This window comes from Argentina silus (assembly GCF_951799395.1).
Source record: "Argentina silus genome assembly, chromosome: 3".
Classification (NCBI taxonomy): Eukaryota; Metazoa; Chordata; class Actinopteri; order Argentiniformes; family Argentinidae; genus Argentina; species Argentina silus.
In genome coordinates, this window is record NC_139657.1 from 5,316,918 (window position 1) to 5,344,417 (window position 27,500).

At 45.8% G+C, this 27,500-nt stretch overlaps 1 protein-coding gene across 1 annotated transcript in view; it reads right to left on the minus strand.

Moving 5' to 3' along the window:
• The window catches only part of cftr (CF transmembrane conductance regulator), a 33,473-nt gene extending 9,973 nt beyond the window's left edge, over positions 1-23,500 (minus strand). Inside the window, exons 1-19 of the mRNA XM_083665584.1 lie at positions 23,190-23,500; positions 22,327-22,437; positions 20,423-20,534; positions 18,990-19,205; positions 16,275-16,364; positions 14,956-15,119; positions 13,977-14,102; positions 12,226-12,472; positions 10,983-11,075; positions 9,495-9,671; positions 8,131-8,322; positions 5,098-5,192; positions 4,113-4,199; positions 2,777-3,566; positions 2,384-2,512; positions 2,224-2,261; positions 1,675-1,961; positions 1,061-1,140; positions 599-749 (exon numbers count right to left, since the gene is read on the minus strand). Coding sequence (XP_083521710.1) covers positions 599-749; positions 1,061-1,140; positions 1,675-1,961; positions 2,224-2,261; positions 2,384-2,512; positions 2,777-3,566; positions 4,113-4,199; positions 5,098-5,192; positions 8,131-8,322; positions 9,495-9,671; positions 10,983-11,075; positions 12,226-12,472; positions 13,977-14,102; positions 14,956-15,119; positions 16,275-16,364; positions 18,990-19,205; positions 20,423-20,534; positions 22,327-22,437; positions 23,190-23,242 — 3,238 coding nt within the window. The 5' untranslated portion in view covers positions 23,243-23,500. The remainder of the gene's footprint in view (positions 1-598; positions 750-1,060; positions 1,141-1,674; positions 1,962-2,223; positions 2,262-2,383; positions 2,513-2,776; positions 3,567-4,112; positions 4,200-5,097; positions 5,193-8,130; positions 8,323-9,494; positions 9,672-10,982; positions 11,076-12,225; positions 12,473-13,976; positions 14,103-14,955; positions 15,120-16,274; positions 16,365-18,989; positions 19,206-20,422; positions 20,535-22,326; positions 22,438-23,189) is intronic.
• Between the last annotated feature and the right edge of the window lie 4,000 nt (positions 23,501-27,500).

The window sequence follows — 27,500 nt, forward strand, 5'->3', positions numbered from 1 at the left end:
TGGAGGAGAGCTGACCTCACACTGGTCCCATCCCATTTCCCTTTAGCAGTCGCCACCCCTTTGCGCTGACTCATCTATCCTCTCCTTCTCCCACCCTGTTTTCGTCCATTATGTTCACCTTTGACCCCTGGCACAGTGCCACTCGCACCAGCCATGCCAGCAGAGAGCCGTCGTACTGACAGACAAGATGGCTCTCACTGTCTCTGAGTAGTCTCACTGACTACTGAGTAGTCTCACTGTCTCCGAGTAGTCTCACTGTCTCTGAGTGGTCGCACTGTCTCCGAGTAGTCTCACTGTCTCCGAGTAGTCTCACTGTCTCTGAGTAGTCTCACTGTCTTCCCTTGCTACCCTCTCAGGTCTCTTTTATTTTGAGTACTTTTCTCTTCTCTCTTCCTTTCTCTTCTCTTTCTCTCTTTCCCCCCTTCTTTCTCATCTCTCCAAATGAAATCGAGCACACCTCAAATACTTTTAAATGTTTAATGTTAAACGGCTCTGGATCTTGAATGCTGGATACTTGAATAAAATAAAAATAAAAATAAAATAATAAAAATGTAAATGAACAAATCTACACACCCACCCACCCACCCCCCAGTCTCACCTTCAGCCTCTAGCTGTTTCAGTTGCTGACCCGTTCGCAGGAAGTACTTCCTCAGCATTACAAAGATGACCGCCAGGGGAATGGCGGCGATGAAGATGTATGGTCGTATGATGGACACTGTGAAAATGGCCCCCAGTACTATCAATGTTAACTGGAGGGAGAGAGGGAGGATGAGAGAGAGAGAGAGGGAGAGAGAGGATGAGAGGGAGAGAGAGAGGATGTGAGGGAGAGAGAGAGAGAGAGAGAGAGAGAGGGGGAGGATGATGAGAGAGAGAGAGAGAGAGAGAGAGGATGAGAGAGAGAGAGAGAGAGAGAGAGAGAGGGAGGGGTAGTTAGGGATGTAGTAAGGTATGCACAATTCTCATCGCTAGCTATAGTCTGAGAAGTAAGCCCCATACAGTATTAGTTCTGTATGTGTTTTTGTTCAAATGACATCAGCCACTGGCCGGACACCTTCAGTACCTGGATGAGGTCAAACAGCACGAGAGGCAGCATGTCGTCTATGGTGGCCATGTCTTTGGTGAACCTGTTCATGATGCGACCTGGGAGAGAAAAACACACACTGGTGGATGATTGATATATGGATTAATTGACCAACGAATGGAAGATTGAAGATTGACCGTTTGACTGTCTGCCAATCTAATTGACTGATGGATATTGAGATCACGCCATGGGGCTGTTGCCCCTGGGACTGACAGGATATGTTTTATCGTCAAAGTGTCAAAAGCTTTATATCTGAAACAGTACGAAGCGGTTCCCTTCCATTCCTTGATTGATCAGTGAGCCCTTAATTAAAGAGACATCAAATTACATCAAATGTTGACTGTATGGTTCATGACATAATGTTAATCGATATCTTATCTCATTAGACAAAAGAAGTCCTTAGTTTATGGGCCAACAATCTTTTGCTCATGGTAGTGGTACTTTGTCCAATCAGGTAATTTCTTGTCTATTTTCTTTTTATATTTCGGAGATCCCTTTTTGGCTCATGAGCACTCATTTTAGAACTAATGGCTGAAAATATACACGAATCCTGTAGCGTTTCTTTAAGTCTCCGTGTTCAATGGGCCACTCACCAGTCTTCATGGTGTTGAGCACGCCCATAGGGGCCCTGAGCACGGCGCTCAACATCTGCTCGTGCAGCCTCTTGGACACAGTCAGTAACGTATGGACCAATGGTAGACCCCTGAAGAACCCCAGCGCCAGCACGCTCTCCGACGTTGCCACATAGATGTAGATTATGTAATAGGCGCTGGTTGGCGTGACGATGACCGCCTGGTGGGAGGCCTGCGATGAGGCGTTGGGGTGTTGATTGTCCACAAAGTTGGGCGCCGAAGGGTTGGCCTCCTCCTTCCAGATCTTACTGGGAATTGGCGAAGAGATTGGAAGGGTTTGAATTGGATCTAAACAGGAGATGTTTCCTAATACTGGTTCTGAGGGACTGCCATGGATGTTGTTTTTTCATCCAGCTGGTCTCCTCGTTGATAAGCTCTTGTTGAAATTGCTTCACCTAGTACTTCCACAATATCCAGAACCTCTCCAAATCAAGTCAAGGGAACTCATATCACTGAATTGCAAAAGCTTTTGATTCTATTTCAGTTTGGAAAAAGAAAACAAACACTTACTCTGTGATGAGAAATATGCCGATGACAGAGCCAGCAACCTACAGCAAAGAAGCAGATGAGACACTTAGACTCCTGGTGGCAACATGCACGGATCTAATATTGCCCAAAAAAATAATGAAAATTCTGTACAAACAGGCATCTTTTAATACAGTATCTGTACCTCAATAACAAAGACCAAGAAAATGAAAATGAGGACATATACGAGGTTCCTGTTGGTGGCTATGTAACGTAGGTATGTGTTCCACGAGGTAGTTTCAAAGACGTTTTCCCGCTCGTCTGCAAAGCATTGCTGCAACAAAGAAGCAATGAAATCAACAACCTAAGCATTTCTTTAATGCATTTCTTTAATACATTTATTTTACACAGTGTATTTTTACAGTGTGCTATTGAAGCAAATGGTCCAAGAAAATGTAATGAAATGGTGATTGACCCCTTTCTGGTCCCATGTGCATCTCACTGCCCCCTAAAACCTCCATATCATCCTCATACTGAATAACAGTGATAAATACTTACTGATCAGGTAAAACAAAAGTAAATAAACAAGAAAACCAACCTCCATGTCCTCCTCATCTACATCCTCGCTGATGTCATAGACACTGTCCTTGGACAGGCGACGGGCGTAGATGTCCAGTTCGGAGGCCAAGTCGCACTGTGGCGTGATGGACAGCTTCTTCCTGAAGGATGACTGCATGTGCTCCCTGCGCCCTTGCCCCTGGGCGTTAGTGATGAACGCCAGCACAGACTGGCGCCGCTGCACGCTGAGGTGCTGCAGCCCGTGGTGGTACAGGTTCCCCCTGGGTAGAACCTCTTCCACTTGATCGTCTTCGGGTACGACTGAGAATTTTCTTTCCGAAAGGTTTCGGACTCCGTCGTCGATCAGGGTCGAAGGGGGGCTATTGGGGGCTTGCTGGCCGTTCCCAATGAAGGAGAACTTGCGGGCGGCCGCCAGGGGGCTGAGGATGAGTGACTGCTTGCGCTTTTCTGCCAGACCGTCACCTCCGGCCATGCCTTGGGGTCCCGGGACGATGATCGGGGGTGGGGGCTGACGGAATGATTGTCGGATGGGCTCGGGGCCACGTAGCCCCGCAGACTCGTCGACAGAGACCCGGCGGAGGGTCTCGGTGAGGATGGAGCTGCGGCGTTCGGCGTTGATGTTGTCGTAGGCCTCCAGGCCCAGGAGGAGGGAGCTGAAGTCGGGCCGCTGCGCCTGCAGCTCGTAGAAGGAGCCGTAAAAGTAGCAGACGCCGTTGTGCAGCAGCAGGACCTTGTCAGCCCGCTTCAGGTGGTCCAGCTTGCTGGTGACCACAATGCGCGTCTTGGAGGCCATCAGTTTGCAAAGGCACCTGGGGAAAGATATAGATAGCTAACGTTGCCATTGAATTCTGTTCCTGTCTGTACCTCTGGGAAGAGAGTGGCTGACGATGTGTCATTCAACTCTTTTATGGAGCTGACCAAACGGATTCCATTCAAACATTTCTATTTTATCACATATCTAATCAACAGATCAGGGTTATGACTTATCCCCTAAGGTTACATACCAGTGGAGGCTGGTGGAGGTAGAAATTGGAGGACTGACTCATTGTAATGCATGGAATAGAATGAGGAATGGTATCAAACATGTGTGTTTAATACCATTCCTCATTCCATTCCATGCATTACAATGAGCCCCTCCTCCAATGTCTCCACCAGCTTCCACTGCTTCATACATACTGTTGAAAAGCAAAGTCATGGTTAACTGAGAGGATAATGATACACTTTACTTCCCACCATTCCACTGTGTCAAAGACAAGAAGAGGCAACCTTAACCTTCCCTCAGCCCAGACTCTTACAAACCCACCCTGTCCCATCCCCCAGCCCAGATGAAAGACTGAAAGTATTGGAACACAGACCTCTCAAAGATCTCTTTCTCTGTCACTATGTCCAGGTGAGTGAAGGGCGAGTCCAACAGGTAGAGGTCAGCGTCTTTGTACACAGCTCTGCACACACATGCACACACACGCACACACGCACACACACACACACACACACACACACACACACAGATGAAATTAATCAAACAGGGTTGAAATGAGTCGTCCATGAGATTACATCTACGCAATGCATTCACTTGAAAGCCATGCTAAAATGGTACTCTCTGTTAGAGCAAACTGACGCCAGGACACTAAACCAATAAATAATGCATGAAAAATATGAGCGTGTCGGAGTGTCGGGATCCACATAGATTTAATAGCATAATAAAATAGCACTGAGGCCGTAAAAGCACCAGCAATAAAACAAATTAGATCATAAAACCCTACAGATAAAGTAGCCGTACTAACAGACAGATAAGGAAGACAGGAGGAGGGATCATTATGCAGTACTATATTACAAACAGTTAGTGCTATACAATGTGTCAAACCAGTATTCTGGCAGGCAAATGAAACATATTGTGGATGAATCAATATATGACCATCTTCAATATCAATCTGAGCAATCACGTTTAACCTTAATCATCAATTTTTTATCTAAAGTATTTCAGAGCTAATGCATTACAGTTTTTCTTGATTGCTTGAGCACATTTTTTCAAAACAGTATTCGACTGTTAAAACGTGATGCCTAACATTAACATAGCATTTTGTGTGAAAGCAATGAGAAATCACTTACTGTTTTGCTGAAAATGTTACTGTTATGCTCATGTAAGTTATTGCTGTGAGCATGTGAACTTGAGCAAGAAAAACTGTAAGAAATGATTAAAATCTAGCTTAGTGCTGTCTCTGTCTCTCTGAATAGGACCTGTCTGATGAAACGACAAGTTTCAATGTTGCCACGGGCAACTGGTGACAGGTATTTGAGAGTAATATGTGCTGAGAGACACTCAGGTGTGACTTGGCGTACCTGGCCAGGCCGATACGCGCCCTTTGACCCCCACTCAGGGTCACCCCTCCCTCCATAAGTGGCGTCTTGTCTTTCTCCGGCAGGAGGGCCAGGTCCTGAGGAAGAAAAGGGGGGTTACACACAGTACTCATGGCAAGATCACAAAGTCACAAAGATAAAGAAGGGATTCTCAAGCCTAGTTCTAAAGTTTAGGAAAAATATGAATAGAAAGTACTGATCAGTACATTGGATTTGAAATCAAACAATTACAATGAGGTTAAAGTAGAGATTCTCCGATTTTTTAATGGTATTTGTGTATTTGTGTATTTGTGTGTGGTATGCTGTAAATCTTGGGCAGATCCTTTTTTCTCCAAAATTTCCTCCTGCAATTACTCTGGTCAGTTCTCTTATGCCTGCACAAATGATGTGATGGAACACACCTGACTTACCAGAAATACCTGTCAAGTCAATTGTCCCATTTCTTTTGGGTACGCTAAAATAGAAGACTATGCATAAAAAGTGTTGTAATTTCTGAATGGTGAAACCAATATGTACACAAATACCATCAAATAAAAGCTGATAATTTCTACTTTAACCTCATAGTAATTGGAGTGTAGAGCCAAAAGAAGAAAAAATGCTTCACTGTCCCATTACTTAGGCATGGCACTGCTAGGACCAAGATTGAGAGTCCTTGACATAAAATTGTGTGATGTACACTGAACCAAGAAGCACAGAACAAAATGAGGAGGTAAGGACGTCACAATTCTTTGTTTTGCTGATGAAATGCATGAAAACTGAAGGAAAAGTAAAGTTCAATACCATGTTTACGTTTGTGTGTTCGCAGCAGACAAAACAGCTGGCTGATATTGCACCAGCAAAATAAAAACAATGGTTTTATTTATGTCTATCATTCCTTAAGGGCATGTAGAACGTTCCTGTAACCAGGAGAGAAAGGTTGGGATCCAAAAGTCTAAATGCCAGCACACAAAAATACGTTCATCAAATGGTTTCTATGCGTCAGAAACACACACACGCATACCTCACTACACACACTCCCACCACCAGCACAAAATACTCACCCCCCCCCCCCCCACACACACACACACACACACACTCCCACAAATGAAAGACAATAGGTGAAAGTCATACAGTGATGGAACAAGTCTATCATTATAAAACCTCCTACCTTTTCAATTGCAACTTCCGCTGTCCAAAAGGAGGGCGTTGGGGAGTTGAGTTAACAGTTTATTTAAAAGGTTGTAAAACATCAAGCGAAAAAAGGCACCTTGTGTGTCTCATACTGAACAAAGCAACTGTCCGGCTAGCGCTAAAAGCTACAAGCTAATGGCTAATTATTGGGTTCACAACTAACCAGACCACCCATGGATGTTGTCTGGCCTTTAGGGGGCAACAAAATACTGGAACACAAACACAAACCAACTAAAGACAACCTTTTGTCTGGGCACTCAGAAGCAGGTGTCACTCTTTTTGGCCTGTCAGATCAATCGCCAGGTTGCTTTACAGATAAACTCTGAGACACTAAAATTACTCTAAAATTAGATTTTCTGATAAAAGCAACATTTTCAGAAGGTCCACTACTGAAAACCATCAAAAGGCTCAAACTGTTCAATTTTACGTTTAGGGTTGCCTAGTTACTGAAGTGTGTTTCTCGAAACAATCAGGAATTCACTACCGATTGTTGCAACTTCGCGTGTCACGACAGAGAGTTTCACAGTAGCTGTTATTCCTCATTTGGTTTCAAAAGGCTCTTGTTTTAAGGGTGTTTGTTGAGTTTTTTCTCTCATTTGGTTTCAAAAGGCTCTTGTTTTAAGGGTGTTTGTTGAGGCTTTTCTCCCCATTGTTAATCAGATAGGCACCTCATGGCAACATTTTACACCTGTTGTTGGGAGACAAAACTGAGAGTGTTTTTAACATTGGGCCGTCAGTATTGCATGCCACCACTGTTTGCTGTGAAAACACACTTGTTTTTGGTCAAACAGCCATTAGGGCACTCACTTCTCAAAAATAATGGGGGAAGATCAGGGTGGGGTGAGGCGGGTTTAAAACAGTGCCTCAAGAGGCCTTTTGTGGGACACCGTCCCCCAAGTGTGTGCCATACATCTTGCTTAGTCAATTGGGCAACAGCTCAGAGTGGTGCCATTCAACTTTTGTTATGTCATCTCGATAGTCTGAATGTGCCAACAATGACTTATCCCTATCACACTGTATAACATACAGATTAGAGCTCCTCGTCCTACACAGCAAATGTTCTTGTCTGCTCTGCACTGATGACTGTGGGCAAGCTGATATTCCTTCCCAGTGACATAATGTGGGGTCTCCATGACAACTGGAGTGTCTGGGACAGTAGTCCAGTGACATGGCCCCCCTGCTGTGGTAATGGTCTGAACACACTGGGGCTACAGCTAGGGTCAGTCACTCAACACTGGGGCTCCTGTGCGTGTGTGTGTGTGTGTGTGTGTGTGTGTGCGTGTGTGCATGTGTGTGTGTGTGTGTGTGTGTGTGTGTGTGCGTGCAAGGGAGGCGATCCTATTGTCTCACTTGGGCATCAGGAGGGCCAATCTAGAAGGGGGTAAGGGGGACTTAGGAAATATGACACACCTTGATACCTCACAAAGGCTCCAGGGTAGGCAGCCAGATAGAATGCAAGAGACAAGGAGGCGGTTGGACTAAAGGGGATAAATGTGCAAGAGACAGGCGGCAGGTGTGTGTGTGTGTGTGTGCGTGTGTGTGTGTGTGTGTGTGTGTGTGTGTGTGTGAGAGAGAGAGAAAGAGAGAGAGAGAGAGAGACACACACACACACACACACACACACACACACACACACACACACACACACACATACAGAGACAGAGAGTCAGAGACAGAGACAGAGACAGAGACAGGCAGTTAAAAAGGAATAGCTGAAAAGAAAGAGACAAATGAACCACTGGACACAGATTGAGGTCGAACCGGAGAAACACCACACCACACCTAAGACCAAGCTAACTTGTAACAAACAATTACAGGGGTACAGTTTGTTTCACTACACCCTACCTCTTCCAACTGGCAGGCCTTGATGACGGAGGTGTAGCGGTGCTCGTCGTAGGTGAGGCCAAACACAATGTTGTCACGGATGGTTCCTGGCATGATCCAGGAGGTCTGAGGAGAGAAGGAGATACGGCCGCTGTGTCGGATCTTGCCCTCTGATGGAACCAGCTCCCCGAGGATCATCATCAGCAGGGAACTCTGTGTGGAGACACACACACAGTTGTGAGGGAGATAATGTCATGATCATGAACAAAACACACACAAAAGCACCCATCCCAGAATCGTGTATTCTAACCCCTTCCCAAATTTACTGAATGGAAATCGAATTGATCCCAACCATTTACATTTACATTTACATTTATGGCGTTTAGCAGACGCCTTTATCCAAAGCGACTTCCAACAAATACATTTGTTTAAGTCAGTGAATCATCTATCCATCAGTCATCATAAGATAAAGTAATCAATGCTCGGACCAGGGGCCATTGGCAGTCACAATGCTAGAAGAATATATTTTTTTTATTGACAGGAGAGAAACTTGTACAGGGGGGTAGTGGGGGTGAAGAGGTCTTTAGGAGGAACCGTTAAGATGTAGCCTGAAGAGATGGGTCTTCAATCTATGTCAGAAGATTGGTAGTGACTCTGCAGTCCTGACAGCAGTGGGAAGCTCATTCCACCAGCGAGGCGCCAGGACAATGAAAAGCTGTGGCCGAGTAGTGCAGCTGCTGCATCCACGTAGAGGTGGTGGTGCCAGGCGGCCAGCCAAGGTGGAAGAATGGAGTGATCGGGCAGGGGTTTGACTATTGCTTGCAAGTAGGGAGGGGCTGTTCCCTTTGCCACCCAGTAGGCAAGCACCAGGGTCTTGAATCTGCTGCAAGCTGCTACTGGGAGCCAGTGAAGGGTGCAGAGGAGGGGAGTGACATGGGAGAATTTGGGGAGATTGAACACCAGACAGGCAGCAGCATTCTGGATGAGCTGCAGAGGCCTGATGATGGAGGCAGGGAGACCAGCCAAGAGTGTATTGCAGTAGTCAACCCTGGCCCATTTAGAGAGGAACATACTATGTATACCATTTAGCTGACACTTTTATCCAAAGCAACTTACATTGCAGTGAGTGCATAAATCTTTCAGTATATATTGTCCCAGCGGGAATTGGACCCACAATCTAAGCATTGTTAACACCATGCTCTACCAACTGAGCCACAGAGGACCACATATTCAGCCACTGCCTACTTGTGAATACCAACATGGTTTGGTGTACTTATAGCCTTCTTCAGTTTGCTCTTTTGTTCATACACCTTGGTGGTTGGCGAACGAAATACTAGCGACAGTTTTCTTTCGCCCAGTGCTTCCAGACAGTGTAGTCCTCATACCTTGCCTGAGCCGGTGGATCCAGCCACAGCCAGCATCTTGCCCTTCTCCAGGTACAAGCTGATGTTCTTGAGGACGGGCGTCACGTACAGGTTGGTGAAGAACAGCCCCCCGTCGCCGTTGGGGTGCGCGTTGGCCTTGTTCTCCTGCTTGATCTTCTCAAACAGCTCCCCAATACCCTGGGTGAAGGTGAGAATGGAGGGGAACAGGGGTTACTCTCACCCTTATATTAAACAAACACCACACAGAAGACCGGCCTCTCTCGATCAGGTCTCTTTTGTAAAACAACATTACATAAAATGGCCGGCCACTAAAAATGTTCAGCTATGACACACTAATTGGAAAAACACACTTCATCCTATCAATGAACTGCAATGACATTTTGAGCTATGTGACACATTAAAGAAATGTACCCAGCTTCTTGCGCTAAGAATACATTGAATATCTAAAATAGCAAACAATACTGTGTGTTCTATCAGACAGCTTGTCTTAACAATGGATGCATACTTAAGTGAGTCCACATTTGAGTATGCTAAACTGGTTGTATCAGGAGTATTCAACTAGCCTAGAGGGAGAAGCATATTGGTGAGAAACAGGAGACTCTTTGGCCCCTGAGAAAAAGGCATAATTTCCCCTCAATCTATCACCGTTACCATACTAATCACGGTGGTGAGATGTTTCTGAGTAGAGAAAAGGGGAACCTCTATGGTGAGTCACTGGTTTAATCATTGGCTTCTAAGGCAGTTTATGGGTCACTGTTTGTCTAATGTCAGGGGTTCCGTGTCACATTCATATTGTAATGAGGTGACGTACATGCAGCAATAAAGAAAGACCACACCCCCCCTTCCTAAATAGAACATTCCGGGAAGAAGGAAGACAGGGATAGAATCCCAGCACAATTCTGTGCGATGCATTGAATTCCCAACTACAAAGACTTGCCAAAGACAGTGAGATTGAATTTGGGTTTGAGAGGGGAAAAAAACTAAAAACATGGTTGGATAGAGTAACTGATTATTCTGATACTGAACTGAGATCACTTTCTTACCTCACACACATGCTCCCTTCCTATGAGATAACTAGATAAACTAAATGTCATACCTGTGCTTTGCTACTGATAAGATTACATAATTGGTACCTTGAGTATATTGTTGGTATGGGAGGAAATGGGATGCTTGTGGTACAAATTACAGTTAATAGGGTTAGTGAGGTGTTTATCTTGTACAGCCACCTCCACACACACACACACACACACACACACACACACACACACACACACACACACACGCACAAACACACACACACACACACACAAGCATGCACGTGCGCACACACACACACACACATGCACACTCACACGCACACACACACACAAGCACGCGCACACGCACACGCACACGCACACACACACACACACACACACACAAGCACACGTGCACACGCACACGGATACGCACACGCACACACACACACACACACACACACAAAAGTACCTCATCCCAGGAAGCGGTCACATTCACCAGCTCCACCTCTGTTGTGGTCAAGTTATATTCCAAGACTTTGTACTCTTCTTTGGTGAGGTATTCCTAGAAGACATCAAAAAGGAAACCATTTTTAAAAAAAACACTCGAGCTTAAAACAACCAACAGGATACAGTTTGAAACAAACAAGGACATTATCTCTGCAACAAAACAAATTCCAAGTCTTTATTCTTCCCCGCCCATAGATAGTACCAACAGTAGTGTAACAATGCAAGGCATGCTGTGTCCTGGGTTGTAACTGTACAGTACTGAAGAGTGTGTGTGAATGAGTTCATGTGTGTGTGTGTGTGTGTGTGTGTGTGTGTGTGTGTGTGTGTGTGTGCGCGCACGTCTGTGCATGCGCGTCCGTGCATTACGATGTAACTTCCTCTGCACTTTCTGTATGTACAACAACTCCCATGAGCCTTTGAGGCACGGCGATCAAAACAACAAATCAGCAGGCCAACAATTACATAATCCTCGGACACTGGCATAACTCTATGATAAAAACCAGTTATCATCAACCCATGTTACTATTACAACCTATCCTCTTTCTCCCCTCCTTCCCCTCCGTCCCTCTAACACACTGTACTTACCATAGCCACATGCATCGGCAGTGACTACAACAGATGACAACGTGCTTCAATCTAATTCAATCAAAAAAACCTAATGTTTCGTTCTCGAACTTTGCCCTAAATCACCAGACCCGTTGCTGCCTCCACACACACACCCGCCGAAAACATCCGGGATCCTATCTCATTCACAAAAGACCATTGAACTTTTCTACCTCCTTCCACATCAAACCCTCTTCCCATACACGCCCTCCACCAACACCCTCTGTGACACCTTACCTCAATGTTCTTGACCGGTGCCAGTGTGTCATACTGGTTGGAGCCTTTAACTTTGCTTCCTCTTTCCCCCCACCCATTCCTCTACCTCAATCGACCTCCCTGTCCCCATTAAATGCCCGCCCTACCTCGATCGACCTCCCTGTCCCCATTAAACGCCCGCCCTACCTCAATCTACCTCCCTGTCCCCATTAAATGCCCGCCCTACCTCAATCGACCTCCCTGTCCACATTAAATGCCCGCCCTACCTCAATCGACCTCCCTGCCCCCATTAAATGCCCGCCCTACCTCGATCGACCTCCCTGTCCCCATTAAACGCCCGGCCTACCTCAATCGACCTCCCTGCCCCCATTAAACGCCCGGCCTACCTCGATCTTCTTGACCAGCGCCAGTGTGTCGTACCACATCTGGATGGAGCCGGGCAGCTGGCGGGTGAGGGTCATGCGCAGCACCATGCAGTAGGAGGCGGTGGTGAAGATGCGGCGCAGGATGATGCCCTTGCTCAGGGCGTGGGGCACAATGGCCGACACAATGACCAGGATGGCCGAGAAGAAGTAGGAGGCGCTGTAGAAATAGCGCAGTGAGCCAATCTTACGCGTCAGTGTCATCTCGCCCCTGGGAGAGAAAGAACACAGTATGTTTTATATATTGACATCAATGGAAATATGTTCTATATTGACAAACTTGTATGTAAAAATTTATTGCAAAGTTAAAGAGTTATATAATATATATTTCATACAGAAATACATTTCATGAGTGAAATACAGTATGATCGAGAAGGCTATGAATACCAGTTGAATTCATTCAATTTTAGGAATAATAATGATGATAACAATGGACTGGATTTATACTGCTTATTCCATAACTGTGACTGTTTGTTTATTCCATCCCATGACCACAGGGGATAAAGAACTGTTAGATCTTCTAGCATTGTGACTGCCTATGGCCCCTGGTCTGAGCATTGATTACTTTATCTTATGATGACTGATGGATAGATGATTCACTTACTTAAACAAATGTATTTGTTGTAAGTCGCTTTGGACAAAGGCTTCTGCTAAATGCCATAAGTGTGAATGTAAATGTAGATTTCTCTTTAGAGATTTCTCTTTAGTCCAAATGTGTCCAACAAAGTGTGAGCCCAGCTTTCCTTCATGCCATAGACCACGTTAACCCGCTAAGCTAAAGCTTAGTCAACCCAAGTTTTCCGGTCTCATGAAAGGCTACTCATCACATAAACTCCAAACCACCTCCGTTACACAGACACAAATCAAAGGAGAGGTCTTGACGCAATGACATGCTTGCATTTAGAGGAATGGGTGATCTAATAAAGCCTTGAGACCAATTGATTTACTGTCCGCTGTTGAACTGTTCGATCAGACATTAGATTGAACAATTTCCCACTAAAACCAAATCCAACATCGTCTTACAAAGCGCATCACATGCTCTGGGTGGGTCTCTATCGGTTTGACCACACAATGCAGGATTGTCAAGTGTTGTGATTCGATCTTATTGGTCTTAGAGAACCTTACTTGGAACTCAGTCATTGTGTCTTGATAGGTTGGATCCATTAATGAGAGTCACAGGTTATCTACGCCAGTTAACATTGTATTGTACCCAGAATTCTGCGTCTCCTGGACTTTTCCGTAACATGAATACAACATTTTCTTTGATCTTGTCAGAAGGTTTTTTAGACCTTCTAATACAACTCTCCTACCAGCAGGCTCAGGAACAGCTTCTTCCCTGCTGCTGTTACTCTGCTGAACTCAGAATCCCGGCGATAGCCCAGCTACCATACCCAGGGACCATATATACTGAAAAATGTATGCACTCACTGCAATGCAAGTTGCTTTGGATAAAAGCTTCAGCTAAAATGGCATATATTATTATTATATTACAAAGATTAATCTAATCTAATCTTATCTAATCTAATCTATCATGTTACCTCACAACATTCTGGAACCAGACTAACATGTTCCCTAACGTTCTAGAAATAACATCTTGTTCTATTTATCAGGTTCCACTGGGTTCTCGAAGGCTCTTCTTAGGTTCTTATGAATGAAGCTCTTGTTGGGTTCTCAGAGGCTTTGTGAGTGTTCTCTGTGTCAGCGGTGTGTCTTACTGCCTGATGTTCTTGATGATGGTCTCCATCACCTCCTCCCAGCCGTAGGCCTTCACCGAGTGGATGTTCTCCACGATCTCAGAGGTGAGAGCCAGTCGGCGACTGATCATACCCGCTCTCTTTACCCTGATGGGAGAAAACACACACATGGTTTGTAGTAATGACACACATAGGCGTGCATAGGCATACTCGCACACACACACACACACACACACACACACACACACACACACACACACACACACACACACATACACAGACACACACACACACACACACACACACACACACGTGCACGCGTATAGCACATATACAACACTAAGGAGACACACACACACACACACACACACACTAGATAAGACATACACAGAGTGTACTGTATTAGAGGTGTGGGGAAAGTACACTGTGGACATGATGTGGGAGAATCCACAAGAAAGAAAATATGAGTTAATTAAATAACAAATAATTCAATCTTACAAAACATGCAAACTGCTGATAATGCTGGGTGACACATGTGAAGACTTAACTGGTATGTACTGTGATTTCAGCAATTTTCCTACTTAGTTTTAGGGTGATTGAGATTATTTGTGAATTCATATTTGATATTATGTGATTAATTCTCCACATCTACGCCTCTGTGACGTTGTGCTGTGACACGTGCAAACAGATTATGACATTACTGGGTACGACTGTACTATGGTCTTAAATGAGAAGTTCTTCCCATCTGAATGCGGGGTTTCCCAGATTGTTGACATCTCTCATGGGCACAGGGCATGCCGTTCCCTGAGATCACAGGGAGGGAGATCAAGGTACCAACCCATCAAATGAGAGATACGGCCAGGAGAGTAACCTGCCCAAGGGACTGGCTGGTACAGTGAGAAACAAACAGTGTGTGTGTGTGTGTGTGTGTGTGTGCGTGTGTGTGTGTGTGTGTGTGTGTGTGTGTGTGTGTGTGTGTGTGTGTGTGTGTTGTGCCCACCTATGAGGACCCATCTTCTGGGAGAGGCAGGCCTGGATGATGCCCAGCAAGGTGAGGGCAGCAAGGGCACAGAAGCCATTGACCTCAATCAGTTCCCAGATCAGCCCCACACACAAGATACACTGGAGAGGGGTGATCCACACAAAGTGGGCCAGGCCAAGACTCTGAAACACACATACACACACACACGATCATCTATTTGCCAAATTTACAAAAATCACTGATTTACCAACATCGCAAGTTGTATCACTATTTGGTTTCCACTGGAAAGTAGAGAGACATTCAGTAAAGTGCACCCTAACACAAAGACAAGCACATAGTGATCCCCTGCACACAGTGACAGGTAATCTGGCAGACTACTGCAGCATCAGGGACACACAGAGTACATGCAACTCACCACTTTAACCAGGGGCACACTTTTTCAAGCCTCAAGAAGTGTAGTCAGTGAATGAATGAATGAACCAATGGATTAATGTCTGACTGACTCACTGAATGAACGAATGAATGAATGAATGAATGAATGAATTAATAAACTAATGATAGTTTTTGCTGGCTTTCATCCTCACCCTTTCAGCAGTTCCACTGAAATGCATTAAATTGACTAAATAACTGGATTCTGTAATTATCAATAACTCAAATGGATTAACTTAAACTGACTGAATTGGAACCCCTGATGGACATAACAATACCTAACCCCCTCAACCACTGTACTCTTCCATCCCAAAAAACAAACAAGGTCATCGGAAGGTGTCAGGAAAGAGAACGCACATAATAGTTCTTAGAGATCGGAGTGTAGGACCAAGCCACATCCAAACCTGGTGATAATTACCTTGGAGCGGGTTGCAGAGTGTATCAACATTCAACACCACTACTCTACCTTCTCCCCCGGAGTTCCAGAGTTCAGGCCACCTCCCCCTTTCTCTAGCTACGTCGGTTAACGCGGCGTCCTCGTCCTATGTTAGCTTGACTAATGGCCCAGTTGTTTTCCACCACCGATATATGTAGGGACGGATTCGAAGTGGAGCCATTTGCATGTGTGATGGGGGGGTGGGGGGGGGGTTCGAACCTGGGCCTCCCACGTGGAAGACCCAAGCGAGGGGGCATTCCTCATTCCATTCCATGCATTACAAAGAGCCCGCCCACCTATCGCCACCAGCCTCCCCTGGCTAGAACACATCCCTGCCCACTGTCCAGCACTGGGGACTGGTGACCACTGCTCTTGACCGACCGCGCAATGAGGTCCTTCTGAAGCATCCATTCAACAATCAACAATGCAGCAAAAATCCTGCTAGTATAGGTCTGAAAAGCTTCTCTCTTACCTCGTCCAGCTTGTTGAGGTGGGCTGACATCAGGCTGACCAGCTGACCTGTGCTGATCTTGTCCAGGACTCGACTGGACAGCTTCAGAGTCTACGAGGTCAAAGGTGAAGAAAGAGAGGGAGATGCACACACACACACACACAGAGGTCACAAACGTGATGGGGGCGGGGGGGCAGGGAAGGGGGGGGGGGGGGGGGAGCTGAGCCAAGTCAATCTTCAGCCAGAGTGGCTTCTGTGTGTGACACTAAGAGGGGTGTGTCACACGGCCTGACCCTCACAGCAGTGTGTGAATACGGTGTGCCGTGCAGTGTGCTGCACAGATGAAGCGTTCTAGGAATGCTATTCATAGATCTTCTATACTGTCATCCTCCACGCAAGTAGAAATCATACAATTAATACTACTAATGAGATGGTTTTGGCATGTTCAGTGGATGAGGAATACTTGGAGGTAAAGCAGGGGAACACAGTCAAAACCTTAGAATTATCAAAAATCAACAGTTTGGAACATCATTAAAAAGAAAGAAAGCACTGGTGAGCTCAGCAGTTGCAAACGGCCTGGTAGGCCAAGGAAGACTTCTACAGTGGATGACAAAGAATGTACAGAGAATGCTTACCAGGATTAAGAAAACCCCCAAGAAAACCTCCCACAGATCACCAGCCGAACTACGGAGGCTTCACTGAAAGGTGCAAACCACTAGTTAGTGGAAATAGTTGGAGAAAAAAGGATCTGCCCAAGATTTACAGCATACCACCTCATCTGTGAAACACGGTGGTGGGGGCGTTATGGTTTGGGAATGTATAGCTGCCACTAGAACTGGCTAATTTATCTTAACTGATGATGTAACTGCTGACGGCAGTATGTATTCTGTGGACAGAAACATCTTGTCTCCTTGGGTACAACAAATGCCTCAAATTCATTGGCCAGTGCTTTAAGAGAGTTTTTCAGGGACACAAAGTGGAAGGTTCTTTACTGGCTAAATCAATCTCCAGATTTAAATTCAATTGAACATGCATTTAATGTCCTGGTGATAAGATTTAAGGCAAAAATACCTCAAAACAAACAAACAACTGTTGGCTGCAGTACAGGTGGTGGGGTCAATGGGTTGCAGACTTCAGGCAGTTACAGTTACATGAGTGCTTAATTTCGGATTATATTAATCTGTCCCATTACTTTTGGTGCCCTGAAATAGTCCGACTATGTATCACCTTGTGTGTCATTTCTAAATGGTGTCTACCAATAAGTACACAATACCATCAACTAACAGCTGATAATCGACACTTTAACCTGATAGTAATTGTTTGATTTCAAATCATAAGAGTATAGAGCCAATAGAAGAATAAATGCTTCCCATGCACTGTCCCAATTCTTATGACACACACACACACACACACACACACACACACACACACACACACACACTGTACATCCAAAGATACAGGGGACCCCCTACACCTACAGTATATAGCCTATAAAATAACTGTTCCTCTTTGAGCTGTCATTGTGAATCAGACAGTCACAAACAGGCCGACTGTCAAACCACAGCCAGTCTAAACTGAAACTTCCTCACTTTATTCTGTTACAGGTTGCATAACGTGTCGTAACCATAGCCATGAAGACTAAACTGAAAATTGCTCACTTTATTCTGTTACAGGTTGCATAACGTGTCGTAACCATAGCCATGAAGTCTAAACTGAAAATTGCTCACTTTATTTTGTTATAGGTTGAATTATGTTTTTGAATACAGCTAAACCATTTCCTCCACTTTTACTGTTATACCGTGCTCACAAGTTCACCCACTGAAACTGCTTTCACAGGGCGGCTGAAACACTTAACGAGTGGCACTTATCAATAGATCATAACGTGAACATTAAATGTTGTTCAAAGAGTAGCTGATAATGAGTTGGTAGTCGGCTTCTTGGCTCCTCGCTTGTGGAACACACTGGCACTAGTTTTAGCAGTACACTGAGCTGTAACACTGGTGAACCAATAACCTTAGGTGAACCCATACCCCCCCCCCCCCACCTCACCCAACCCCTAGCCCCCCGCCTCACCCAACCCCCCCCATACCCCCCCCCCACCTCACCCAACCCATATCCCCCCGCCTCACCCAACCCCCCTATCCCCAACCAGCACCTCACCCAACACACACCCACACTCACACACCCCATCCCCCCACGCCCCCCATCACCCACCACCACCTCACCCAACCCATACACACTCACGCACCCTCCCCCCAATCCAACACACACACACACACACACACACACACACACACACACACACACACACACACCCTCTCACCGCGACCCCCCCAACGCCTGTTTGCCCCACCACCTCACCCAACACACTCTTCCCACCTCACCCCAACCCCCCTCACCCCACCTCACCCCAACCCCCCTCACCCCACCCCACCTCACCCCAACCCCCCTCACCCCAACCCCCCTCACCCCACCTCACCCCAGCCCCCCTCACCCCACCCCACCTCACCCCAACCCCCCTCACCCCAACCCCCCTCACCCCACCTCACCCCACCTCACCCCAACCCCCCTCACCCCACCCCACCTCACCCCAACCCCCCTCACCCCAACCCCCCTCACCCCACCTCACCCCAGCCCCCCTCACCCCACCTCACCTCACCCCAACCCCCCTCACCCCAGCCCCCCTCACCCCCCCTCACCCCACCTCACCCCAGCCCCCCTCACCCCACCACACACCTTTTTATATATGAGACTGAAGAGGGCGATGCGGATCTGCATGCCCAGGTGGTGCAGGCCAAAGATGGCGGGCTGCAGGAGAAGGAAGCGGGCGGTGAAGAGGAGACACAGACCCAGTGCCAGGAAGTAGCCCTGCTCCCGCTCCGGTGCGTGGAAGGGGTCGAATGAGGCAATGATACGACCCAGGAGCTGGGGTTGCACTGTTTTCGATGCCTCCTGCAAAAAAATACCAGAGAGAGAGAGAGAGAGAGAGAGAGAGAGAGAGAGAGAGAGAGATAACACAGGTTAATCTCCGGGCCAGTTTGAGATTTGAATTGAATTGGATACAATTGAATCTAATCCTGTAACTTTATGCAAGGGAATCATTGGGCATTAGGGTTAGGCATTAGTCCTGATTGCTTACAAAACTGCTAACACAACTCTAACTTACATGGCAAAGTGAATGTCTGTTTCGGATATAAACCAACATCTTGACCTTTAAAAAGCAGTTGCCCACTGAAGAGTCAACGGTGCCAAAACAGAGCCAAACTGACTGGTCATGCTGTACTATAGATTTCATTGGTGCGGTCTCGTGCACTGTCACAACTGCCGGAAGTGTGTGGACCTTGGCTGTTAATCCACACCCTGTCATGCATTAAAGAGTACATATTGGACCATTCTCGAATGTCACACATACAGCATACACTGTTTTCAATCATCTCCTGATATCTTGATTATATCATCATCTTGAATGTCTTCTTGATGACATCTTGAATAAAAACCTCCACCAGGCCCCCTGAACTACTACCAGGCATTCAATCCGATCGCTATGGGGATGACTCTAAATGCGGTTATGTAACAGATGTTGTCAGCTTCCTTTCTGCGAGAAGAGGACAGGGGGACACTCACACCCCAGTGGCACATGCTTTCCCATACCATAGTAATATCGCTAATTCACTGGCGAGCACCACACACAGTACAAGTTAGCACTGTGCTCTCAATGAGAGGAACTGGCCATGTGCGTTTACCTAGTGTTATATAGCATGTCCTCTTTGGCGCGAACAATCCAATCATTCATTTGACATATGAGAGAGGGGTGGACTTATAAGCAATGTTGCCATATGAACACTATATTGCTCAGATAGATACCACCTTCATTGTGACCTAATTTCGATGTGAGTAGTGTGGCTCTACTTGAAGCAGGGCTGGCCAACTCTGGTCCTTAGTATGCACATGTATGCACACTGGGTTTTGGCAAGTTCGATTCCTGTCAGGCTGTAAATCGACCATGATTAGTTGGCTTCATTCAGATACATTTGAGCTAGGCTGGAACAAAATCCTACATACATCCTACGGCTCTCCAGGAAATCGGAGAGTTCGCCTCATTGTGATGCATGGAATGGAATGCCCGTCCTCCGATTTCTACCTCCACCTGCCTCCACTGACTCACTTACCCCGAAGTACAACAAGACTCCAAAGAAGATAAACGGCCATAGGAAACATCGGGAAAGCGCTCGCATGAGCCGGGGCTTGTTCTTGGCCGACGCCATTTCTCGGTCCCATTCTCTACATCAGGAACCAAAGAAGAAGAAGAAGAAGAAGAAGAAGAAGAAGAAGAAGAGTTAAACAGCGGTTAAACAAATCCTTAGATTAGATTAGGATTAAGATGTTTATTTGTCACTCCGGTTATACAAGTACAATCGTGTGAGATGCTTTTGCTGGGGGTACATAGTGAATATAAAAGACATATAAACTATAATAGCAAAATATAAGAGGCAATAAAAGAACATTTCCAATTATATACATTTAAGGCAAGAAAAATATACATTCCGCAGAATATTGCACAGGGGTTGGATTGCACAACCCCTCACACGTCGACTGACTGTAACAGTAACAGTAAAAGTGACCACATTGTTCAGACCCCCTCATCTATAACCTGGGTGATCTGGCTGAGTTACTGGACAGAGCGCAAACTAGAGAGACCTTGATGAACGAGGGAGAGAGAGGCGGGGGGGGGGGGGGGGGGGGTGAAGGGAATGAGTGAGTAGGAGAGATAGTGTGTGGGCAAGAGAGAGGGGGGGGGGGGAGGGGGAGAAGAGGAGAGAGGAAGGGGAGAGAGAAAAAGGTGACAAAATGAGAGATTGAGAGAGAGAGAGAATGAACAAGAGAGAGAGAGAGGTGACCATACCAACCTGGTCATCGAAAGGTAAAGTTCAAATTCCCAGCAGACCTTTAATGTTAGTTGTTTTTTTTCCAACCCGCTCGTCATTCATCACCCTCCGGGCGTCTGTCCCTTGCAAAGGTCGACTTTTACGCCCATTTAGAGAGTGCTGGCACCATTTACCGTAACGTGGCTCCTGCCCTCGCCCCATAGGGGCCCCCCATGGCAGAGCCAGCATGGGGCATGGCATGTTTGCGTAGTTTCGGGGGCGAAAACACGGGTGGCATTTAACGGGTGGCCTACTGTTTTTTTTTTTTTCTTTTACTTTTTTTCTCCCTCCAAAATCCTCTCGAATGTGTGACATTTACCCAGTCTTAAAGAACGGGGGGCAAAGGAGAGAGGAGGGAGGCATAAAATGAGGAGAAGGGGAGGCAGAGAGAGGGGGGTGTGAAGGAGAGAGGGAGAGAGAGAGAGAGAAAGAGAGAGAGAGAGAGAAAGAGATTAGACGGACAGGGAGAGGAAGCAAACAAGGCAGACAGACAGAAAGACAGACACACAGACAGATAAACACACACACACACACACACAAACACACACACACACACACACACACACACACACACACACACACACACACACAGAGTGACAGAAAAAGAGGTAAAGAGAGGGAGGAGGGGGGGGGTCATCCCATCACTGGTCTGTTTGTTTGGGACACATCAACGTTGATGTCTGCCCCCCCCCCCCAAATGCCATCCCATATTTTCGGTTGGGGCTGAACGTCTAGAATTTCCAGTTTCTTTGCTAATCATTCTGCTCATTGGATGGGGGGACTGGTTATTACAGTAAATACAGTTAAAGGGCACCAAGGAAAGTCCACCCACTCAACTCACCAAGAGAAACAACTGAAGGGCAAAAAAACACCAACAAAAACGCATTCTATCTTAGGTGTACCCTCAGGTATAAACTACTGTATAAAGTAACTTTGTAGGCTAAATATGCGATTGGAGCACACATTTCATTGTTTTGTGTTCCCTACAGCACTCAATTTGAATGAGTGGAATCAAATTTGGACAGTAAAGTTGTGTGTGTGTGTGCCTGTGTGTAATCAAATTGTGTTATAATTCAGAGGTAAATTCTGATGACGCACAAGTTTGCGATTGTTTGAATTTTGCTAAATAAAATGTTGCAAATACAAACCTTTCAAGTCGCTCTGAGAGGTTGTCTGCAAGATCATATGAGGGTGCCTTGTAAACATCTGACAATTCCAACTTCTTTCTGAATCCCTTCCTCAAAAGCGGTGATGTCCACCTGCAAATAAATGGAATAAGAGGTTTGACTTGGCTTGGCTATTTCACCCCCTCTCCCCACCACACACACACACACACACACACACACACACACACACACACACACACACACACACACACACACAATACATCCACACCCATTGCAGTGTGTGCTGTACATGATACAGTGTATGAATATCTACAGTGATATCTTATTGGAATTAAACCAATGTCATCTGAATCAATCAACATACCTGTTGAATCTATGCCACGAGAAGGAATACCAAACAACTAAAGCAGTGAATGCTAAATGTGTTCCATAATGACTAAAATGACTAGGATGACAATCATTTGCTTTCAAAGAATGTCTAATATCAGGACGTCCGCGTGCTGTACTTATTGTACAGGATATGGTGCTCTTTTACGCACGGGACAAATATGGTGATAGATGTTTAGTATCAATGACATTCCACACAATGATATCATTATGCAAGCAGGACAATCAGAACATGACGCACTGAAGCGCAGAGGACAGCTGGAATTTCCTTTCCAGGCAAAAACAGGACAAAACAAAGTTGGGCATTTTTAACGATTTACATGAAGTATTGAACTTGTGATGGCCATGGAAACCATGGTGGATAACTGTTAGATGTGTGACCTCTAGTTTCAAAGACGCGCTCTCCAAATCTGTTATCCGCCTCCAGACAACCTCTGTATACATTTACGCTTCTAAAAGCACACCCGGACAAAGATGCAGAAGAATGCATTTCTTACCAGAATAAATATTTGGAGAGGAAGTTGGCATCTTCCACAGGTGACTTCTGCATCCTAAGAGCACCGCCAGTTTGATTTCACACTGCACCTGTGTCGCTGTGTCGCTCACATTTGTGTGTCCCTCGCGCTTCCCTTTTCGAGGATGACCGCTTGTTTTGTTCCCCACCCTTGTGCCTACTGTAAATGCACGGTGATGTCACTCGCGAAACTGGCTTTTCCAAAGCCTCAAGTGGCGGCCGCTATTGCGCTTATCCTGCTTCCACAGTTCACAACACAGACCGCGGCAGATGAGTTGTCCTGTCCTCGCCTTGATCCCGACACTGAGAACACGGTGGTTAGCGAGAGAATCCTTTATGGGCTCGCCAAAAGTCCCCGAGCACGTCATTTCCATACTGACAAGCCTCTGTAAAAAATGACACGGGTTGCATATTGTGGCAACACAATTTGCAGAGACATAAACGACTGTGTCTAAATGGCACTTGGTTTAGCAGGCAGGTTTCAGAGGAATCATCCTTTCTACTGCAATTATGTAATCAAGGCTTATATTTGTGTTGATAGGAGAATATGTAATTCACCTGATAGAGTGGCATTTAGTTCATAATTAATTGAGTTGTTATGAAAACCAAGTTACAACACCTGGGTGTACACAGCAATTTAGGCCAATAAGATTAGGTAACAGTATTAGCTTATGGAGAATATTGAATTACAAGGAAGTATCCCCTGTCACGACATCCTCTAAACTTTGACATAGATAAAAAAAAAAAAGAAAAAAAGAAAGATATAATTACATGAATCTGCTCAATCAAAAACACAATGACATGGATCTATTCTATTCTTCTTAAATACGTAAGCTGACTCAATACAGAATAGTATTACCAGTATGCCATAATGGTGATGAAAACATCCGAATTCCTACAGCCGCATGGTAACAAAAAGCAGCAACAACGGGTTCCCTCTGAGAGAACATTAAAACTTTGTTTCACCTTCAGGTTACGTACAGTTTTAGGGAGGATGTAAAAGTCAAGACATTCCATTATGGAACAGAGATAAAATGTGAAACCAAGCACCAGTATGATCCTAAGCATGACAGGCTACAAACAGGGTCCCATCACACACAACCCTGTAGTCTCCTTATCGCAATTAGTCAAACCTACCCATCAGGAATTGGACCATACAAAATCCATATTCTCCACACAGTATTGTCAACTTGATAGCATCTGCTGCAAGAATAGTGCAGTTGTCATATGTTTTCACTTTATTAAATCGTCCCCTTGGCAGCAAAAAAAAAGAAATATATTCATTCATATATTTCATATATTCAGTATATTCATTTGTATAATGTGTGAACAAGATAATTGAGTAGTGCATTTTGGTTGGTGTAAACCTTATAATGGCATCCTTTGCGTTTACAGAGACTTTGGACCAGGCAGACGTGTGTGTGTGTGTGTGTGTGTGTGTGTGTGTGTGTGTGTGTGTGTGTGTGTGTGTGTGTGTGTGTTTATCTGTCTGTGTGTCTGTCTTTCTTTCTAGAAGTCTCTAATGCAATTGATAGACTTTATTATGGGATACACAGTCACATGAAGTCAATTGGGTGTTCCCTTTAAGTCACTGAGTGAGTGTTTCAGTTGCAAACAAAGCATAACAAGCAGCCAAGACATATTTATAATGCACATTGAAGATCCTCCTGCAGTCACGTAGATCACTGAATCAGACAATGACGTGAATAGGTGTGGTGTACCACCATTGAATCGTTAAATCATATATATTATACACTTGATTGAAACTAGAAAATATTGATGAAAACTAGCATTGTTGGTAAGAGCCGTTCGAAGCCGTGATTTAATAATAATAATAATAATAATAATAATAATAATAATAATAATAATAATAATAATAATAATGTCACAGTTAAATCACCTGTTGTGATATACGTAGATGTGTGTACGTTCCCTTGACATCGTTTGTAGTTTTGGGAAACTACATTTCTCAGCGCAGGGCAGAAACGACCACAATCTATCACGAAAGAATTACTTAAAGCACTGTTTTCTTGTCAGAATTTTCGTATTTGTTGTGTAACCGTTGCATCAAAGCAATAATGCCGCAAGGCTGTGATTTATCGTCAATATTGTCACTCGGCAGGGCTTTGCCGCTGCGCATAGTACCTAACAACTCCCCCTACCCGAGACAATATTGACGATATATCACAACCTCTAAGGAATTATTGTATTATTGCTTAATTCACTACCACCACCAATATGTAGCAACCACAGGTGATGCAGGTAATAACCACATTGCGCTCACACCCTCACTACATGTCGACTATCACAGTGGAGAGGTGAAGAGTGAATTTTGCCAACTGAAGCCAAGGTATGACTTTGATGGGTTGAAAGGGCCAGGTTTGAAATAAGCCAGGAACCTCTTGTCCTGTGGTAAGTGCCATGGAAGTCATAGCCGCCCAGAGAGCGCTGATCGAAATTTGGGCCACTCCCTCCTTCCAAAAATGTTATAAAATCAAATGTGTCAGCCACGAGTTGGCGGCTTCGCGAGTTGGCGGCTTAGGTGGACAGGACAGTTGGATATTCTAAAAAGATCCATTGGTTGCTGATTAGTAGCCTATACCTTTGCTTTGAATTGGGGAGGTGGACTCTTTTTACAATCTGCAACGTGTGAATTTCCAACTTTACTGAACAAGTCAATACATGCGACACAAAATGAAGACCAATAAACATTTCTCCAAAGCATACAATCGCTAATTTCAGCACCACAGAATCTGATAGCTTATCGATAGGCAACGTGTCACAATTTCATAAATTAAGAGGGAGGACAATTTCCTGTATGTGCAAATATACTTGGCCAAATAAAATAATTCTGATTCTGATTCTGATTCTGATTCTGCCTCTGACAGCCTGCAGGACAACAACACAAGAGAGGTGTGGAGCAGCGTGAGGAAGATCACCGGCTACAAGCAAGTGGCTGGAGATCTGGACAGGGCCAACGAGTTGAACCAGTTCTTCAACTAGTTTGAATCGGAGGCTCATTGTCTCCCTCTCCCCAGCTCCACTAATGACTCACCACTCCATCCTCCTTCTCCTTCTCCTCCCCCTAGCTCCTCCAGCCCTGCTCAGCTAGAGGACCAGCCCCCCTCCCCTCCCCCTGCCCTGTCTGGATCCATTCACACCTCTCATCTACCCCCTTGCCCCATCCAGTACCCTCTCCCTTTCCTCTCCCTCTCCAGCCCCTCTGACTCCATTCACACATCCCCTCCATTCCCCTCCTCCTCCAGCCCCACCATTTCCTCACTTCACAACTCTTCAGCGCCCCCCATCATTCTGTCCCCCGAACACCACTGCCACAGCCAATGACCTCCCCACCACCCCCCACTCAAGTGTCTTCATCAGTACGGCTCAGGTGAAGAGAGAACTGGGGAAACTCTGCACCAGGAAGGCTGCGGGCCCTGACGGTGTGAGCCCGAGGGTGCTCAAAGTCTGCGCAGACCAGCTGTGTGGAGTACTCCAGTACCTCTTTAACCTGAGCCTCTGTCTGGAAAAGGTCCCATCATTGTGGAAAACATCCTGCCTGGTACCGGTACCAAAGAAAAGGAACCTCAGTGTTCTGAATGACTATAGACCGGTAGCCTTGACATCCCACAGCATGAAGACCATAGAAAGACTGGTGCTAGCACACATCAGGCCCCTGGTGAAGACATCCTTGCAGTTTGCCTACCAGGCAGACATTGGTGTGGATGATGCCATCATCTACCTGCTACACAGAGCTCACTCCCATTTAGATAAGGCTGGCAGCACTGTGAGGGTCATGTTCTTTGACGTCTCCAGTGCATTTAACACCATACAGCCCTTACTACTTGCGGAAAAGCTGCTGAGGATGCAGGTGGACTCCCCCATTGTTTCCTGGATTACGAACTACCTGTCCAACAGGCCACAGTTTGTATGGCTGTAGGGATGTGTGTCGGGTTGGGTGGTGTGCAGCACTGGTGCCCCCCAGGGGACAGTTCTGGCACCCTTCCTCTTCACCCTCTATACCTCGGATTTCAGGCACAACACAGATACTTGCCATCTGCAGAATTTCTCTGACGATTCTGCTATTGTGGGATGTGTCAGTGGAGGCCAAGAGACCGAGCACAGAGGACTAGTGGACAGTTTTGTTGAGTGGTGTAAGTAGAACCACCTGCTACTCAACATCAGCAAGACAAAGGAGATGGTGGTGGACTTTAAGAGGACTAGGGTCCCCCTGTCTCCTGTTTCCATCCAGGGGGAGGACATGGAGGTGGTGCAGAGCTAGAAGTACCTGGGG